At 50.4% G+C, this 18,483-nt stretch overlaps 1 protein-coding gene across 3 annotated transcripts in view; it reads right to left on the reverse strand.

Annotated features, from left to right (window-relative positions):
• Positions 1 to 13,573: 13,573 nt before the first annotated feature.
• The window catches only part of ARHGAP27 (Rho GTPase activating protein 27), an 81,387-nt gene continuing 76,477 nt past the window's right edge, over positions 13,574 to 18,483 (reverse strand). For all 3 annotated transcript variants that reach the window (XM_030541181.1, XM_030541182.1, XM_030541183.1), the window contains 2 exons: positions 17,686 to 17,791; positions 13,574 to 15,836 (listed from right to left, as the gene is read on the reverse strand). In XM_030541181.1, coding sequence (XP_030397041.1) covers positions 15,659 to 15,836; positions 17,686 to 17,791 — 284 coding nt within the window. In that variant the 3' untranslated portion in view covers positions 13,574 to 15,658. The remainder of the gene's footprint in view (positions 15,837 to 17,685; positions 17,792 to 18,483) is intronic.

Here is an 18,483-nt window from a genome sequence, read left to right on the forward strand (position 1 = left end):
ACTGAGACAGAGGCTGTAAGCTATGCATTGCACTCACAGGAACGTCAAACATAACACCGATAGTGACAGTCACTCGATTACTGCAAGAGGCTCAGCGACAACTGAAATTAGGAGGGATACAAACCAGGATCCCTGAAGCTTGGCATCTTCAAGGCTGCAAACCCAGCATTTGACCTCAGCCTCAGCCTCTGCATCAGGTGACACAGATCGCGTGAAGGGCTGCAGCAGGGTCCCAGCTAAGAGGGCTAAGGTGCCAAGGAATCCAGGGCACTCTAGACGCAGAGCTCCGAAAAGCAGAGAATGGTCATAATTAACGTAGACCCACAAGCCACTTTGCAGGGAAAGGAGCTTATCCCAGGCCTGGTTTTGGTGCTTGAAAAGATAGGAAAGCTGTGAAACTTGGCTAAAATAAGGGCATTTTTATGTCACTTTCCAGATTGCCATTGGTGACTCCCTGGGCCCGAGTCTCTTCTCCCTCATGGCAGCATAAACCAGGAGCAAATATAATGGTGTCAGAGTTCTAGTGACGTAAAACCCCATAAGCCAGAGAAGAATCTGACCTGCTGCTCCCAAACATCCCAGAACCACTGTGAGCTCCTTTTGGTGTCATCCCATCATCCTGCCTAAAGACTGTTCAGCAGCAAAGACTCCAGGCCTGAGTCTCCATTGCTTCGTAGGTCACCTACATTTAGGGACAAGAGAACACAGAATCACCATATGGTGATGCTACCCTCTTTCTGTCTGGGGTTCTCTGCTCGGTGTCCCCGTCAGGCTCCCTTCTTATGACCCTTTGACCACACTCCTGTCTCTGTTCTTTTATTAGTCGTCCCCCGAAATCAGTTGGGTTTTTGAGGTCCTGCAGATCCTCCTCTTAGGCTGCGGGGGGATCCTTTAGCAGTGGGTGGGCTTCTGCCCGCCCACTTCCCGGAAACCCAATAGGTACAGGCCCACATAACACAGAGAGCTGCACGCACATTTCGTCAGGGCGCGCATCCAGGGAATTTTATTTATTTATTTTTTTAAAGGCGAACATCATAAAGGTTGGGTTGCAGGAGGGAGTTCGGGGTGTGGGAGGGGGTGCAGTGTGCAGGAAGGGGCTCAGGGCAAGGGACTGGGGCAGAGGAGGGGTGCAGGGTGTATGAGGGGGCTCAGGGTAGGGGGCTGGGCTGCAGGAGGGGTGCAGGGTGTAGCCAGGGGCTCAGGGCTAGGAGTTGAGGTGCAAGGTGCAGGCAGGGGGCTTAGGGCGGGGGCTGGGATACAGGAGGGGTGCAGGGTGCGACAGGGAACTTAGGGCAGGGATTGGGGGTGCAGGGTGTGGCAGGGATCTCAGGGCAGGGAGTTGGGGTGGGGTGCAGGAGAGGGCTCAGGGTAGGGGGTTGGGTATGGGGTGCAGGCAGGGGGCTCAGGACAGGGAGTTGGGATGCAGGAGGGGTGCAAGGTGCAGGCAGGAGGCTCAGGGCAGGCAGGTGGGGGGGTGCAGGAGGGGTTCAGGGTCTGGCCCAGCACCACTTACCTGCAGCGGCACGCTCTCTGCCTGCCTGACTACCCTGGCCCCACAGCTCACCATGTCCCTGCGTGGCCCCTGGGGGTGGGCACAGGGCTCCATGCGCTGCCCTTGCCACACCTCCAGGTACCTTCCCCAAAGCTCCCATTGATCACGGTTCCCTGTTCCCAGCCAATGGGAGCTGCGGAGGGAGGTGCCTGGAGTAACGCACAAAGCCCTCTGCCCTCCTCGGGGCCCCAGGGACGTGGTGCTGTGCCGGCCACTTCTGGGAGCTGCATGGGGCCTGCGGCCCCACGGGGGGCAAATCTCACAGCCGGATCCAAAGCCCTGAGGAGCCGGATCTGGCCTGCGGGTATTAGGGTGTGCATGGGCACATCCGGCACACCCCGTGCGCATGCCTATGGAGCTGCATATGTGACCCATAATGGTAAATAAGTTAAGAACCACTGCTGTGGAGCATGCTAAACAGATGCTACTAAAATCAGACATTTTTAAGTCAGCAGTTGCAGATACCTTACATCCAAGAGTTTTAAAGGAGCTGGCTGAGGAGCTCGCTGAACTGTCAATGCTGATTTTCAATAAGTCTTGGAGCATGAGAGATGTTCCAGAAGACTGGAAGGCAGCTAATGGTGTCTCAGTTTTTAAAAAGGTAAACGGGATGACCTGGGTAACTATAGGCCTGTCAGCCTGACTTCAATCCTGGTCAAGATAACAGAATGGCTGAGATCAATTAATAAAGAACTTCAGAAGGGTAATGGAATAAATGCAAATCAACATGGGTTCATGACAAATACATCCTGTCAAACTAACTCGATATCTTTTTTTGATGAGATTAGAAGTTTGGTTGATAAAGGTAATAGCATTGATGTAATAGACTGAGACTTGGTTTTGCATGATAGTTTGATTAAAAAACTAGAATGATATAAAATTAACATGGCACACGTTAAATGGATTAAAAACTGGCTAACTGATAGGTCCCAAAATGTAACTGTAAATAGGGAATGGTTATTGAGTGGGCGTGGTCTGCAAGGAGTAGGTATTGGCCCTACACTATTTAATGTTTTTATTAATGACCTGGAAGAAAACAAAATGACTGATAAAGTTTGCCGATGACACAGAAATTGGGGGTGTGGTAATAATGAAGAGGACGGGTCACTGATTCAGAGCGATGTTTGGGTAAAGTAGGTGCAAATAAACAGTATGTGTTTTAACATGGCTTTCTACGACAGTGGTGACCAGAGGCTCCCAATCTACCACTTCTGTACTCATAGGCGCTAACTTTTCCTGGCACCGGTGGGTGCTCGTGCCCCCCCCGGCCCCACCTTGACTCCGCTCCTGCCCCACCCAGTGGCGAAGCCAGGTTTTAACAGCAGGAGAAGCGAACAAATAAAAACAGGTGCCAGCCACTGCAAAGAAAAAGAAAACCCCCATCTGACTGGGAGCAGCTGAAGGACCCGCCGCCGAAGACCCGGAGTGGACCCGGAGCGCCGCCGGGTGAGTAAAGATTAAAAAGGCGCCACTTTTCTGCTCAGTGGGAGCGGCCGCTCCCCTTGCTCCCCCCCCAGCTGTGCTACTGGCCCTGCCCCCATTCTAATCCCTTCCCCAAAGTCCCTGTGCCAACTCTGCCCCTATTGGATTCCCTCCCCAAATCCCCGCCTCGGCCCCACCTCTTCTGCGCCTCCTTCCATGAGCGCGCTGCATTCCCGTTCCTCCTCCATCCCTCCCACAGCTTGTTTTGCAGCGGCAAGCGCTGGGAGGAGAAGCAGGGACGGCATGCTCAGGGGAGGAGGCCGAGGTGAGCTGAGACAGGGCGGGGAGCTTGGCTGCCAGTGGGTGCATGCACCAATTTTTGCCTGTGGGTGCTCCAGCCCCGGAGCACCCACAGAGTCGGACCCTATATCTGTACTGACATGTTACTAATTAGTTTGGATACTAAACTGAAACCATCCACTCAATGCACAGCGGCAGTCAAAAAAGTGACCAGAATGTTGGGAATCATTAAGAAAGGGATAGATAATAAGACAGAAAATATCATATTGCCTCTATATAAATCCAGGGTATGGTCACATCTTGAATACTGCATGTCACCTCATCTCAAAAAAGGTATATTGGTATTGGAAAAGATACAGAAAAGGGCAACAAAAATGATTAGGGGTATGGAACAGCTGCTGTAGGAGGAGAGATTAAAGACTGTGACTTTTCAGCTAGCAAAAGAGACGACTAAGGAGGGATAAGATAGAGGTCTATAAAATCATGACTGGTGTGGAGAAAGTAAATAAGGAAGTGTCATTTACCCCTTCTCATAACACAAGAACTAGGGGTCACCAAATGAAATTAATAGGCAGCAGGTTTAACACAAAGAAAAGGAAGTATTTCTTCACACAATGCACAGTCAACCTGTGGAATTCCTTGCCAGAGGATGTTGTGAAGGCCAAGACTATAACAGGGTTAAAAAAAGAACTAGATACATTCATGGAGGATGGGTCCATCAATGGGTATTAGCTAGGATGAGCAGGGATGGTGTCCCTAGCCTGTTTACCAGAAGCTGGGAATGGGAACAAGGGATGGATCACTTGGCCTGTTCATTCTCTCTGGGGTACCTGGCATTGGCAGTGTCAGCAGACAAGATACTGGGCTAGATGGACCTTTGGTCTGACCCAGTATGGCCATTCCTATGTTCCCATAAGGTGTGATTAGAGCTGCACACAGTATCCCTGGGTGGGAATCTTGTTGATTTACGCAATGGCATTATGAGACTGCCTGTAGTGACTAACCAAAATAATGATGCCTCATCTGCAAATTTTGCCACCCATAATCCACATCCTGTTCCAGCTCATTTGTTACACAGGTGCCTTTATATATATATATATATATATATGGCCAGTTTTTCACTCCAAGCAGAGCTTACTCATAGACTCAAAGGTCAGAAGAGACCATTATGATCATCTAGTCTGACCTCCTGCACAATGCAGGCCACAGAATCTCACCCACCCACTCCCATAACAACCCCCTAACCTATGTCTGAGTTATTGAAGTCCTCAAATTGAGGACTTCAAGTTGCAGAGAATCCTCCAGCAAGTGACCCGTGCCCCATGCTGCAGAGGAAGGCGAAAAACCTCCAGCGCCTCTGCCAGTCTGCCCTGGAGGAAAACTCCTTCCCAACCCCAAATATGGCGATCAGTTAAACCCTGAGCATGTGGGCAAGACTCACCAGCCAGCACCCAGGAAAGAATTCTCTGTAGTAACTCACATCCCAATCCATCTAACATCCCAACACAGATCACTGGGCATACTTACCTGCTGATAATCAAAGATCAATTGCCAAATGAATTGCCAAAATTAGCCTCTCTCATCATACCATCCCTTCCATAAACTTATCAAGCTTAATCTTAAAGCCAGATATGTCTTTTGCCCCCACTACTTGCCTTGGAAAGCTGTTCCAGAACTTCACTCCTCTAATGGTTAGAAACCTTCGTCTAATTTCAAGTCTAAACTTCCTAGTGTCCAGTTTATATCCATTTGTTCTTGTGTCTACATTGGTACTAAGCTTAAATAATTCCTCTCCCTCCCTAATATTTACCCCTGTGATATATTTATAAAGAGCAATCATATCCCCCCTCAACCTTCTTTTGGCCAGGCTAAACAAGCCAAGCTCTTTGAGTCTCCTTTCATATGACAGGTTTTTCATTCCTCGGATCATCCTAGTAGCCCATCTCTGAACCTGTTCCAGTTTGAATTAATCCTTCTTAAACATGAGAGACCAGAACTGCACACAGTATTCCAGATGAGGTCTCACCAGTGCCTTGTATAAACGGTACTAACAGCTCCTTATCTTTGCTGGAAATACCTCGCCTGATGCATCCTAAAACTGCATTAGCTTTTTTAAAAGCCATATCACATTGGTGGCTCATAGTCATCCTATGATCAACCAATACTCCAAGGTCCTTCTCCTCCTCTGTTTTTTCCAGCTGATGTGTCCCCAGTTTATAACTAAAATTCTTGTTATTAATCCCTAAACCCATGACCTTGCACTTTTCACTATTAAATTTCATCCTGTTATTATTACTCCAGTTTACAAGGTCATCCAGATCTTCCTGTAGGATATCCCGGTCCTTCTCTGTGTTAGCAATAACTCCCAGCTTTGTGTTGTCTGCAAACTTTATTAGCACATTCCCGCTTTTTGTGCCAAGGTCAGTAATAAAAAGATTAAATAAGATTGTTCCCAAAACTGATCCCTGAGGAACTCCACTAGTAACCTCCTTCTAGCCTGACAGTTCACCTTTCAGTACAACCCGCTGGAGTCTCCCTTTTAACCAGTTCCTTATCCACCTTTCAGTTTTCATATTGATCCCCATCTTTTCCAATTTAACTAATAATTCCCCATGTGGAACTGTATCAAATGCCTTACTGAAATTGAGGTAAATTAAATCCACTGCATTTCCTTTGTCTAAAAAATCTGTTACCTTCTCAAAGAAGGAGATCAGGTTAGTTTGGCATGATCTACCTTTTGTAAAACCATGTTGTATTTTGTCCCAATTACCATTGACCTCAATGTCCTTAACTACTTCAAAATTTTTTCCAAGACCTTACATACTACAGATGTCAAATTAACAGGCCTATAGCTACGCGGATCACTTTTTTTCCTCCTTTCTTTAAAATAGGAGCTATGTTAGCAATTCTCCAGTCGTGCGGTACAACCCCTGAGTTTACTGATTCATTTAAAATTCTTGCAATTTCATGTACCAGTTCCTTTAATATTCTTGGATGAAGATTATCTGGGCCCTCCAGTTTTGTCCCATTAAGCTGTTTGAGTTTGGCTTCTACCTCGGATGTGGTAATATCTACCTCCATATCCTCATTCCCATTTGTCATCCTACCATTATCCCTAAGCTCCTCTTTAAAGACTGAGGCAAAGTATTTGTTTAGATGTTGGGCCATGCCTAGATTATCCTTAACCTCCATTCCATCCTCAGTGTTTAGCGGTCCCACTTCTTCTTTCTTTTCTTCTTATTTATATGGCTACAGAACCTTTTACTATTGGTTTTAATTCCCTTTGCAAGGTCCAACTCTACATGGCTTTTGGCCTCTCACTTTATCCCTACATGTTCTGACCTCACTAAGGTAGCTTTCCTTGCTAATCCCTCCCATCTTCCACTCCTTGTAGGCTTTCTGCTTTTTCTTAATCACCTCTCTGAGATGCATGTTCATCCAGCTTGGTCTACAACTCCTGCCTATGAGTTTTTCCCCTTTCTTGGGATGCAGGCTTTTGATAGTTTCTGCAGCTTTGACTTGAAGTAATTCTAGGCCTCCTGCGCCTTTTAGATCCACAAGTTCTTCAGTCCAATCCACTTCCCTAACTAGTTTCCTTAATTCTTTAAAGTTAGCCCTTTTGAAATAAAAAACCCTAATCCCAGATCTATTTTTGTTTATCCTTCTATCTAGTTTGAACTGAATTAGCTCATGATCACTCGAAACAAGGTTGTCCCCTACAACCATTTCTTCTATGAGGTCCTGACTACTCACCAAAAGCAAATCTAAAATGGTATCCCTTTTGTTGGTTCTTCAACTACTTGGTGAAGAAATCCATCAGCTATCACATCCAGAAAAATCTGAGCCCTATTATTGTTACTAGCACTTGTCCTCCAGTCTATATCTGGTAAGTTAAAGTCTCCCAAGATCACACAATTCCCATTAGCGTTTACTTCATTAAAAACATTAGAGGTCTCTATCCATATCCAAATCAGATACTGGCGGTCTGTAGTAAACCCAAGCACTATCTCAGGGGAGGCTCTAGTAGCTTTCTTCCCCAATGTGATTTTTGCCCAGACAGACTCTGTCTTATCCATTCCATGACTTATTTCTTTACAGTTAACCTCATCATTGATATACAATGTGACACAAAGTTCCTCCTCTACCTTGGTGGGTCCTGCACTCATTGGCAGATTTGCTCCCCTCAGTGATCTTCCCCACAGTCTGAGTCAAGCTTCTCCTGTGTCTGATCAGGAGTTGGGAGGTTTGGGGGGAACCCAGGCCCGCCCTCTACTCCGGGTTCCAGCCCAGGGCCCTGTGGATTGCAGCTGTCTATAGTGCCTCCTGTAACAGCTGCATGACAGCTACAACTCCCTGGGCTACTTCCCCATGGCCTCCTCCAAACACCTTCTTTATCCTCACCACAGGACCTTCCTCCTGGTGTCTGATAACGCTTGTACTCCTTAGTCCTCCAGCAGCACAGCCTCTCACTCCCAGCTCCTCACACACACTCCCTCTCCTCTGGCTCCCCTTCACCTGACTGGAGTGAGCTTCTTTTTAAACCCAGGTGCCCTGATTAGCCTGCCTTGATTGGCTGCAGGTGATCTAATCAGCCTGTCTGCCTTAATTGGTTCTAGCAGGTTCCTGACTACTCTAGTGCAGCCCCTGTTCTGGTCACTTAGGGAACAGAAAACTACTCAGCCAGTGACCAGTATATTTGCCCTCTACCAGACTCCTGTACCACACTGGTTTGGGTCTGTCACAGATGCTACTCCACCACCTTTGCCTTTATTTCTGTCTTTCCTAAACAGCACATAGCCTTCAATACCTGTACTCCAGTCATGACTACTATTCCACCATGTTTCTGTTATCCCTATAATAATCGGTTTCACTTCCTGCACCAGTAGCTCTAGTTCCTCCATTTTGTTACCTCGGCTCCTCGCATTAGTGTACAGACATCTTAATTTTTGCCGTTTGGTTTCACTGACATTCTTTATCTGGTTAGGCACAGACATTCTAGCACCAGTATCACCTATTAGACTGGTATCTACACTACCCTTCCTCCTTTTGTCCATTCTCCTACCCATGGCTGTATCCTTTCTTATTTCATTTTCTTCCCTCTCAATGTTAAATTCTGGCATGAAGATTATCTGGACATCTCCCAACCATCTCCCCCAGATTCCTAGTTTAAAGCTCTCTTAATCCGTTGTGCCAGCCTCCATCCTAGAAGTCTATTTTCCTCCTTACTCAGGTAAAGTCCATCCCGAGAGAACAGTCCTCTGTTCATGAATGCTTCCCAGTGGCCGTACATCCCAAAGCCCTCCCTATAGCACCACTGCCTAAGCCATCTGTTGATTGCCATAATCTTGTCACACCTTTGTTGCCCTTTGTTGTGTAAGCAGAATATAATGTGCCCTCACATGGCCAGCGCACAATCTGTTGATTTCTGGCCATTTTAAAATAAAATAAATCTGTTAGTTAGTTTACGAGTTAGAATGAATGAAAAACAATTATTAAAGACTGTTTCCTCCTGCCCCCAATCTTTGCTATTCTATTTCCTATTTCCCTCGACTGGAAATGGCTGCCGCATCCCACAACTTGCAATGGGCTTGATGATGCCCATCAGTCACAAATTAGTACCATGGTTAAGCTGCTTTAAGGGAGGCTTTCTCACTGGGGCAATTAAATTGTCCAGTTTTTTTAAAAAGTAAACTGCAAAACCAGAACTGCCACTAGATCCAGCCATAAGGACGGGCTCAGTGGCAGGCCTTGAACCTTGGCCACGCGGTACCACAGGACAGAACACTCCCGTGCGAACAAAAGGACCATTACCCACACTGTAGTGTGGCTGGTAGAGGGAGATTGACACTGATTCGCACAACTCTGCTGTAAAGCTGTAGGACTCCTGGCTTCCATTCCTGGCCCTCGGGGGGGACTAGTACCTAGTGGTTAGAACAGTGGCTACAAATTACATACACATGCACATAGAGGTGGCCCTTTCCATGGGTCTGAGTGGCTGCGGGTATTAGCTCTCTTCATTGCGGGCAGGGTTCTGGGCCCAGCTCTGCCTGCAGAGATGCTACCCAACTGCTCTGGTTTAGTGTTTGTAAAACAGGGCTGGGTTGACACTGTACTTGCCTGTATCTCAGTGAGGGACATGAGATGTTGCTCCATAATCCAGGCCATGCAGCACTTCATGGACAAGCTGAAATTTGTTTGCCAGTGCTCCAAGCCCAACACGCCTCCCTCTGCACTCAGGGCAGCGGGCGGAAGAGGCCTTGCTCCACGCCAGCTACCCACCAGCACACCTGAGCATACCACGTGCGAGTGACGCTGCCCCTAGTAAAGATGGCTACTGCCATTGCCCATTGTTTTCAGGCTAAGCAGTTCAATTCCTTTATTTGGTCTTTTTTTTTTTTTTAGTTGTTGCCAACATTTTTACAAGCTCCCCCCACAGCCTGCACACTTCATTTCCACATTGGTGTCACCCTGCTGGTTTCTGGTACCTTCCTGCTCCCCAGGATGTTGATGTCTGGTCGTTATTACCATGTGTTGTGCTCAGGTGACCGGTCCTGGGTCAGGCCAGCTGGGCTTTAGATACCCCGGCTCTGACTTTGCACACCGGCGAATGACACACACGCTGCAAGGCAGCGTTCAATCAGTGCTCAGGCAGCTCCCGCGCAGGCTGGGCATGTAGTCGGGGGAAGTAACAGCGCATACTGATCGTAGGGCAATGCTAGCAAAGCTAAGCAGCCTTGGGCTGTCACTGCATTTCTGCCACCAGCTGGCGCGGTGTGATGCTGCGCACACAGCCATGCTCCCAGCACAGCCCAGCCAGGGTTCAGCATCCAGCACCAGGCTGGCTGGTCACTTCAGCCCAGACATGTGAGGTGCAGCCTAACCCCTAATTCCCACAGCCCCTCGCTACAGCTTGCCTTTTCCCTCTGCTGTAACTGAGCAATATTCACAGTGTCACGGCCCCGTGGTGAGCTGATTCCAGCATCCCGGATCACTCTCCAGGCGCCGGACGTGGTGCTGCACGACGCTACCAGTGCCTCACCAAACTGCCTTACCATGGCAACTGTGCTAAATAAGGGGGGGGGGGGGGATAGCGCCCTTTGGTGGAGACCCAGCCAGCCAGTTAGCGATAAAATCCCTCTTGGTCTGTTCTCCGCTTGCTCTGCTTGTAAAGGGTTAAGAACCTTCTCTCCTTCCCTGGGGTCACACCACTTTACCAGTGCAGGGACCTGGGCCTGTCACTGCTCCGGGCTCCAGCCAGGGACCCTGCTCACAGCAGCCAAGCACCCACTGCAATCCTGGGCCTCGGCCCACCCGGCCCCTTTCTCGTCATCCCAGAGCTCAGGGCTAGTTCTCAGCCTCTGCCCCAGCCTCAGCAAATACAGCCGGAGCCCTGCTCTGCTTATCCCTCCAGCTCCTGCGGCACAGGGAGCAGAGAGGGGAGGCCAGGGGAGGCCCCGCCAGGACCTGACCTCCTAAGGCCCTGCAACGCCTTTCAGCTGAGCCTTCCCTGGACCCCAGGGCCTCACAGCTCCTCCTACCCCCTCCCCCTCCTTCTGCTTCCTTGGATTTCCAGCAGGGCCGCCCAGAGGATTCAAGGGGCCTGGGGCAAAGCAATTTCGGGGGCCCTTTCCATAAAAAAAAAAGTTGCACTAGTATAGGATACTATATTCTCACGGGGGCCCCCGTGGGACCCATGGCAAATTGCCCCACTTGCCCCCTCTCTGGGCAGGCCTGATTTCCAGAGCCCTCAGAGGAGGCTGATGGAAAATGCTCTCTAGCGCAACCTGAACATCTGGGCTTGCCGCAGCACGGCCTGGGAGAGGCTCTCCAGCCCCTGCTATGCAGGGGTCAGACTGACCAGCACAGTGAGCTGTTCTGGCCTTTAAATCGATGAATGACCCCCACGTAATTTGGATCAGCATTCACTGGCAGATCCTGTCCCTCAGCCCTGTTCTCCCCATGCACCAGCCCTTACGCCTGGGGGCAGTCAGCGAGCTGGCCTCACTGTATCCAGGTGTTTCAGAGCCATGCTTGAATTCAGCTAGTTAGCATTTAACACTGATGTTAAGGATGCAGCCCAGGCCACATGCTTGCTTCATGTGGCTGATATATCAGCGAATGGGCTGTGCTCTGCCCGGGCAAATGCTCCCAGAACACCACACCGAGGAAGAGTGGGTTAGACGTGCTCATGCTAATAACATAGGATGCAGAGAGGCAGCTTCTGCAAAGCGTTCTCTACAGATTTCCTGCTTGGGTTGCTAATACTGGCAGACGGGGCGTCTCCAGGCCCCAGCACGCCAAGTGCGTGCTTGGGGCGACATGCCACGGGGGGCGCTCTGCCAGTCGCCGGGAGGGCGGCAGGCAGGGCTTCGGTGGACCTCCCGCAGGCGAGCCTGCTGAGGGTCCGCTGGTCCTGCGGCTTCGGTGGAGCAGGCACACCTGCATGAGGTCCACCGAAGCCGCGGGACCAGCGACCGGCAGAGTGCCCCCCACGGCATGCCGCCCTCCTTCAGGCGGCGAAATGTCTAGAGCCGCCCCTGCTGGCAGATCATGTGATGTGCACTGCCCCTCCACCAGCCCAGACACAGCTTTGGAAAGTTTTACTTCCCCTTGGCAAATTGTATTTTTAAAACACCCACCTCATGGCTTTTGCTGGGTGCAGCTGGCCAAGGTGTTCCCATCACCAGCCTCTTTGTTCTACAGGGATGTTTTTCGTGAACTTTTTTAATCAACAATTTTCCTTTGCTTGTTTTCTAGTTTTGAAAGGAAAAATTTTCCAAAAGGAATTTTTGTCAAACGCCGATGTTTCCCTTTGTGGTGGGTAGTGAGGCCGAGGGGAGGGAAAGCCCACCCTGGGGCTGAACCGACCAAACGCTTCCTTATTTCAAAACTGGTCAGTGAAACATTTCAACACAAATTGCCAATAAAAAAAAAAAATTCACAAAACACATCAAATGCCCAAACTGAAACTAAACGGATTTTACTTTTACTCCATGATTTTTTTCCCCTTTGCTTTTTGACCAGCTGCTGCAAGATTCACTCTCACCCGGGGCGCTGCGAGCATTGGGCTCTCTCCCTTCTGCTGGGCTGCAGCTTTCAAAGCGCTTTGGGCCAGGATTTTAAAGGTATGTGGGGGCCTAAATGCCTTTAAAAATCTTGCCCTTTATTATTAGCCCAATTTTATAGATGGAGAAACTGAGGCACAAAGCAGTGCTGTGATTTGCCCAAGATGAGACAGCAGGCCAATGGCAAAGCTGGGCTAGAACTACAACACCCTATCCGCTGAGCTATACTGCCCTCCACACAGACAGCCCTGCCGTGGCTCCATCTAAAGAAACAGGGCTGTGGGTCTATCCACGTGCATCACAGAAACTCCTTCTGTGCGTGTGTTGGTGGGAAGATGGGTTGGGGGCATGCTGTCATTTGGCAGTGCCATATTGCTTGACTGGGTCTTGGGTGTCACCCTGCCCTTGGCTGGTATTCTCATGCTCGCTTCCTGCTCTCCAAAGAAACTCTGCTCCATGTCACATCGTGTACTTGGCCAGGTTTCAACCCCGGCTGGCTAATCAGTAAAACCAGGAGCCACGCTAAACACGGGAACAGCCAGACAAACTAATGGGTGATCCAGATTTCACTCCTATGCAAAACCAGACATTTGGAAGAGAACCAGCAGCTCCACTGTCAAAAGAAAGGCCTTTGCCCTTGAGCCAGGGGGCAATTCCTGCAGAAAGAGTCAGGCTTTGTCCAGCCCGAAGGGATCAGTATCATCACCTAGTCTGACCTTGGGCAGAAAGTGGACAAGTGACTTTGCTATTGGCTGGGTATAGCACCCATGGCTAGTGACACTCACCTCAATGCCATTTTACTAGATCCTGTTTCATGTCCCTCATGCTGGGTAATAACAGGAGAGGACTCCCGCTTTCTAAAATCAAACTTAAGAGAACTAGTTGCTGAGTTGCTGCAACTGCAGCTGACATTCCAGCCATGTGCATGCATACTGACTCTCGAGGGCCTCCTCCAATCTCTTCCCTCCTGCACCCTGGGCTCCTCTCTCCGCCTTCCATGCAGGCTGCTACTCCGGAGACCTGGCTTCTCTTCCTGACCCTGCCAATGACCTTGGGCAAATCCCCTTTGTTTCTCTTCCTGTTCACAGGGGCAGGCTCAGAGAATTGCAGCTGGGTGGAAGATTATTGTGACAGTGTTTTCTCAATGAAAAGCAGCTTGTTGAACAATCCACACGTTTACACTCAAAAAACTGGTATCCTCTGATGCTGGCCAATGAAAACTCTTCAGTTCAAATAAAAAAAAATTTTTCATTCAGTTTAATTCAAACCAAAACGCCACCTTGTCACAGTTTGTTGGGGCATCCCCCCCCTTTTGTGTTTTTGGGGGACAGGAGTGCAAAAAAGCCCCCAACCAAACAAATTATGTTTTGATTCCAATGGAAACAGAATTTTGACAAAAAAAAATCCATCACATTGTGAACTTGTTTCACAGAAAATAACGGCCATTTCCCCACTAGCCCTGCCTGCACTGTGTTTGTGTAGGGCCTAGTAGAACAGGGCGCGACTTTAACACAAATAATAGACAAGGCATGGACAGGACTTGTGGACTTGCCTGTGAATGGACATGACTCTTGCATACTCCCATGATTCTCCAGTGGCGATAGGGAGGAAGGCAGCTGTGCCTGTGCGGGATGGGTGCTGGAAGGGGGCTTGGGAGAGGGGCAGATGTTAGGGTGATAAAGGTGGGGGGAGAGAGAAGGGGGCCTGAGAGGGCAGGGGGAGTGGGAGACAAGTCCAGGCCTTGTTCTGAGGCAGCAGTTGTGGGGAGCCCTGCTCCATGGGGGACATGCTCTGGGCAATGGAGGCAGAAGGAGCCAGGCTCATGGATATTCAGCTCAGAAATATTTGCCCACCCCATGGCAGCGCAGAACCCGACCCAGGTGGGGCTCAGAGGCCCCAGGTCCCTGCCTCATGCACAGGTTGGCCCTGTCTGATGCTTTGAAATGTTGGCAGCCCTGTGTGGCAGCATCGCTGCCAATTCCAGGGGCACCCTGCTGCAGGGAGACCAGAGCAGATCCAGGCAATGCCCTAAAACAGCCAGTGAGCCATTTAAATGCACGGCCCAGGGCCTCTGCAGGCGCCCAGAGGACTTTGAACTAAGCCCCTCACTCAGGAGTGGGCAGGAGCCTGCAGAACTGGAGTGGTTTCCCTGGAGGACAGAGAGCTGCGAGGGGACGGGGGGGGGCTCCTTTTAATTACAAAAGGGGAGTTTTCAAGGCAGGTTGGTTGGTTGACTTCAGCCCCCTCCTTGGTATGCACTGGCTCTAAGCTGTCTTAGCACCAGAGCCCACTCCCATCTCAGTAACACAGCCTAGGCTGGGGGGGGGACACGGCCCTGGAGTGGGACTGTGGAGACCGGGGCTCAAAGCAGGGGGTATCTACACTGCTACTCATTGTGCGGGGGGGGGGGGGGGGGGGGGGAGAGGGAGCAAGGCACTTAGGGGAGTGCTCGGCCACTCCCATGGGGCGGAGGGGCGGGGGAGGCTGCTCTTGCTCTCCCTGGAAGCTGAGCTCTTTTGATAACCTGTGTCTCGCTTCTCAGCACTATAACAACCTCGGGGGCGTTAAGGGGTCATCCCCCACTGGCTGCAGGTGCTCAGGCATGCAGAGAGGGAGGCTGCGTGACACCTGGGCTGGAGCCCAGCAGAGGCGCTGCAGCGCGGTGTGCATAACATGCTGTTCTGGTCAGGGGTCCCAGGGGCTGCTTTGGCTGAGGGGCAGACGGGCACACAGAGGTGGATGCTGCAGCACCAGGGCCCAGAGGGTGGTGAGAGCTGTGTGGGAGGCTTGCTGGCAGTTCCAAGGGTGCAGGCATGAGGCGGACAGCTCATGCTGTCCCCACTTCACTATCTGGTAGGTTGTCCAGCCCCTTCTCCAGTACCTGCCTGGGTTGCTTTCACTTGTAGCGAAGTGAAAGTGCACAGCCCCATGGAGGACCCTCCCCTCTCAGCAGCTGGACAGCTGAAAGCTCAGAGGCCCTGTGCTCTCCTGGGGCCGTTCTCCTGAGGAACAGCCTGGTACCAACCCTGGTGAGCAGGAGTGTTTTGCAGAATGACCGATCTGGTGCCTGTTTTCTCTGACTCTGTTTTCCCATCTCTAAAGGAGGCGCACTGGTCACATGGCTCCAGTGGCCAATGGCACAAAGTCATCCTAGGCAGCTGCAGTCCAGCGTCAGCATTGCCAGTTTATTAAGGACTGTCGCCACCATTGTCTGTAGTCCAGGCTGGGACAATTCAGTGTCACACACTAGCAGCCGCCATGGTCCAGCCCAGGGACTCTGCTCCTTGCTTTCACTGTTGGCTCTGGCTCGCCGCCCGGCTTAGCTGTCTGGGAAGATGTAGCTGTACTGATTTAAGATGTGCTCCACTATCTGGTTTTGGAAGACCATGTGCATTGCCATGTTTACTTCCTCGGTCTCTGGTCTCAGGAGAGTGGGCCCAAACACAATCGCCACGCTTTGCACAGACATCCGGTTCTGCTCCTTGTAGTCGATCACGCTGGAGGGAGAAGGACAGCCAGTGATTGGGAACTGCCGGGGCGTCTCTCACTCTGATGAATGCTGCACCTGACAGGAATGGGCTGAGACCAGAACTACGCCTGGCGTCAATCCAGCACAGCATGGCAGTGCCAGGGGATCAGGGCTCAACAAGCAAAGGAAGGAACCCAGTGATCCCAGGGCTCATCCACTGTTTTCTGATGGGAAGTTGGGTTTTTGACTAAATGAATCTTTTCACAAACATGTCTGCTTTCCACAGAAAAGTGAATGCCCGAAAACCAAAATATTTCAATTCAAAAATTCTGCTGCGATGTCTGTAGGAGTTGTAATTTGGTTGCCTCAAGACCCCATTGTCCTCCAGCCCCTAGGATCCTCAACTAGACTACAACTCCCATGATGCATCACAGCCAGGGCCTCCCATTATGTACTGCCTCTTCTGTTCAAGAGGGCAGACCATGATGCATTGTGGGAGATGTAGTCCAACCAGGGAGCTTGGCCTATAGATAGGAGTCTACCAAATTTGCGGCTATAAAAATGGCATCACGGACTATGAAATCTGGTCTTTCCTGTGAAATCTGGTCTTTTGTGTGCTTTTTACCCTACACTATAGGCAGTGCCACTGCTGGCAACAGGCAGAAGTAAGGGTGGCATGGTAGGCTATTGTCGCCCTTACTTGTGTGCTGCCTTAAGAGCTGGGTGGACAGAGAGCATCAGCTGCTGACTGGGCTCCCATCTCTGAAGGCAGCGTCGCTGCCAGCAGCAGCACAGAAGTAAGGGTGGCAATACCACAACCCCCCTAAAATGGGCTTGCAACCCCCTTTTGGGTTGGAACTCCCAGTTTGAGAAATGCTGCAGAGAAAATCACATTTTTTGAGTTGGTCATGGCATAAATAGCAAATTTTGCAGACGTGTAACACATCCGCAAAATTTGCTATTTATGCCATGACAAATGTGCAAAAAATGTGTGATTTCTCCATGATTTAAATAGACCCCTACCTACAGAAGAGAAAGGGAACATAAATTATAACTCAATGAGGCACAAAATATTTTGGGTTTTGAACATAATTTTTTGCCATTCAAATTTTCACTGAAAAAGAAAAATATCAACATTTTCCACAGAACATTTCGCTACAACATTTGTTTTTTTGTTTTTGCTTTAAGTAAAATCCCTCCTCCCCCTGCTTTCCACCCAACTCTGGCTGAGCATCCTGCAGTGGGAGAGGCTGTTAAAACCCAGAAGGGTGGGAGCAGTCTGCAGAGTCCCACAGGATGCTCCAAGCACAACAATTGAGCTGAGGAAGAACCCTATAAGGGGCATAGCCAGGGGAGTTTTGAAGGGTCTTCCAGGAGCCAAGGCTAAGACCAGGGGTGAAAATTCCCTCCCCCCCCCGAGGAGACTAGCAGGGAAAGGCACATGGGTACAAAGGAAGCCAGCAGTAACTTAATTTTCTTCTCCCCTTCCAAGGTCCTGCCACTAGATTTGGCTTCCTCAGACTGCACCGTACCCTGGAAGATCTGCCCCAATATACCTGCCAAGGGTAGCACGAGGCCCCTACGGCCATGAGCACCATGCTGCCTTCTCTCCCCGTCTCCAGTCCAGCACCATGGTACAGGGTGGCACGGGCTGGGACGAGCGCCTCATAACACTGCTAATGAAAGTCAAGGGAAAGGAAGTGGCACAGACCTGCAGGATTAGTGCTCAGGCAGGAGCAGTGATCTTTGGCCTCCCTTGCTCCTGATGGCCATGTTCAGACGTAGAGGAGAATTACATGAATGGCTGGGGACTGTGCAGATCAAAGCACGAAGATCCGTACATGTAGAGAGAGCTGGGTATCAGGGCAAGAACTCACCGGCAGAGGTGTTGGAAGAGAATCTTCATGGTGTCATGGTTGACCTCAGGTAGGGAACACACCAGGTCACGGATGCACCTGCTGCGCTTCGCCTGGTCATGTATTTCTACAACCAGATGGAAAACCAGGTCATTTCACCTCATCAGGACTGGGCATCAGAGCCAGGGGCGGGAGACCCTGGACTAGGTCTCAGGAGATCTGGGCTGTCGCCTGGCTCTGCCACCGACTGGCCATGTGACCTTGAGGAGAGATGTGGGACTGGTGCAAGTTGTCACAGCTCCATTGAAATTGCTGGAGCTATAGCGATTCCCACCGGGTGAGGATCTGTCCCTATGTGATTTGCCCAGGGACACCACCACCTCTCAGAGTTCCAAGGATAAATCCACTCATGCTCTTGCTATGCTCAGACATTACAGGGGGTGGGACCGTCTGACAAGTAGCTAGATACAGAAATCACATCTTCCCCCAGGGAACCAAGTTGGCTGGTGCTACATCCTGGTCCAGGACAGCCTGTGGGCCAGAAATCATTTATCTCTGGTGTGGCTCCGTGTTTGCCATGCAGCCAGTGAAAGGCTGTGACTGTACCAAGCTACTCCCATGAACAGCAGTTCAAACCTTGCCTGGACTCTCAGCCCACGGCTCTGGCACCAGGCACGGAACCCAGGCCTGGTCTATTGGCCCACGTCCAAACCAGCCAGGCCTATCTCTCTGGCCTTGTACCTCAAACAGAGACTGCAGAAGGCTTTAACCTTCCGTGTGCTTCTCATGCATCCTCCTCAACAAATCACAGCTCAGCTG

Source organism: Gopherus evgoodei, chromosome 23, assembly GCF_007399415.2.
Source record: "Gopherus evgoodei ecotype Sinaloan lineage chromosome 23, rGopEvg1_v1.p, whole genome shotgun sequence".
Lineage (NCBI taxonomy): Eukaryota > Metazoa > Chordata > Testudines > Testudinidae > Gopherus > Gopherus evgoodei.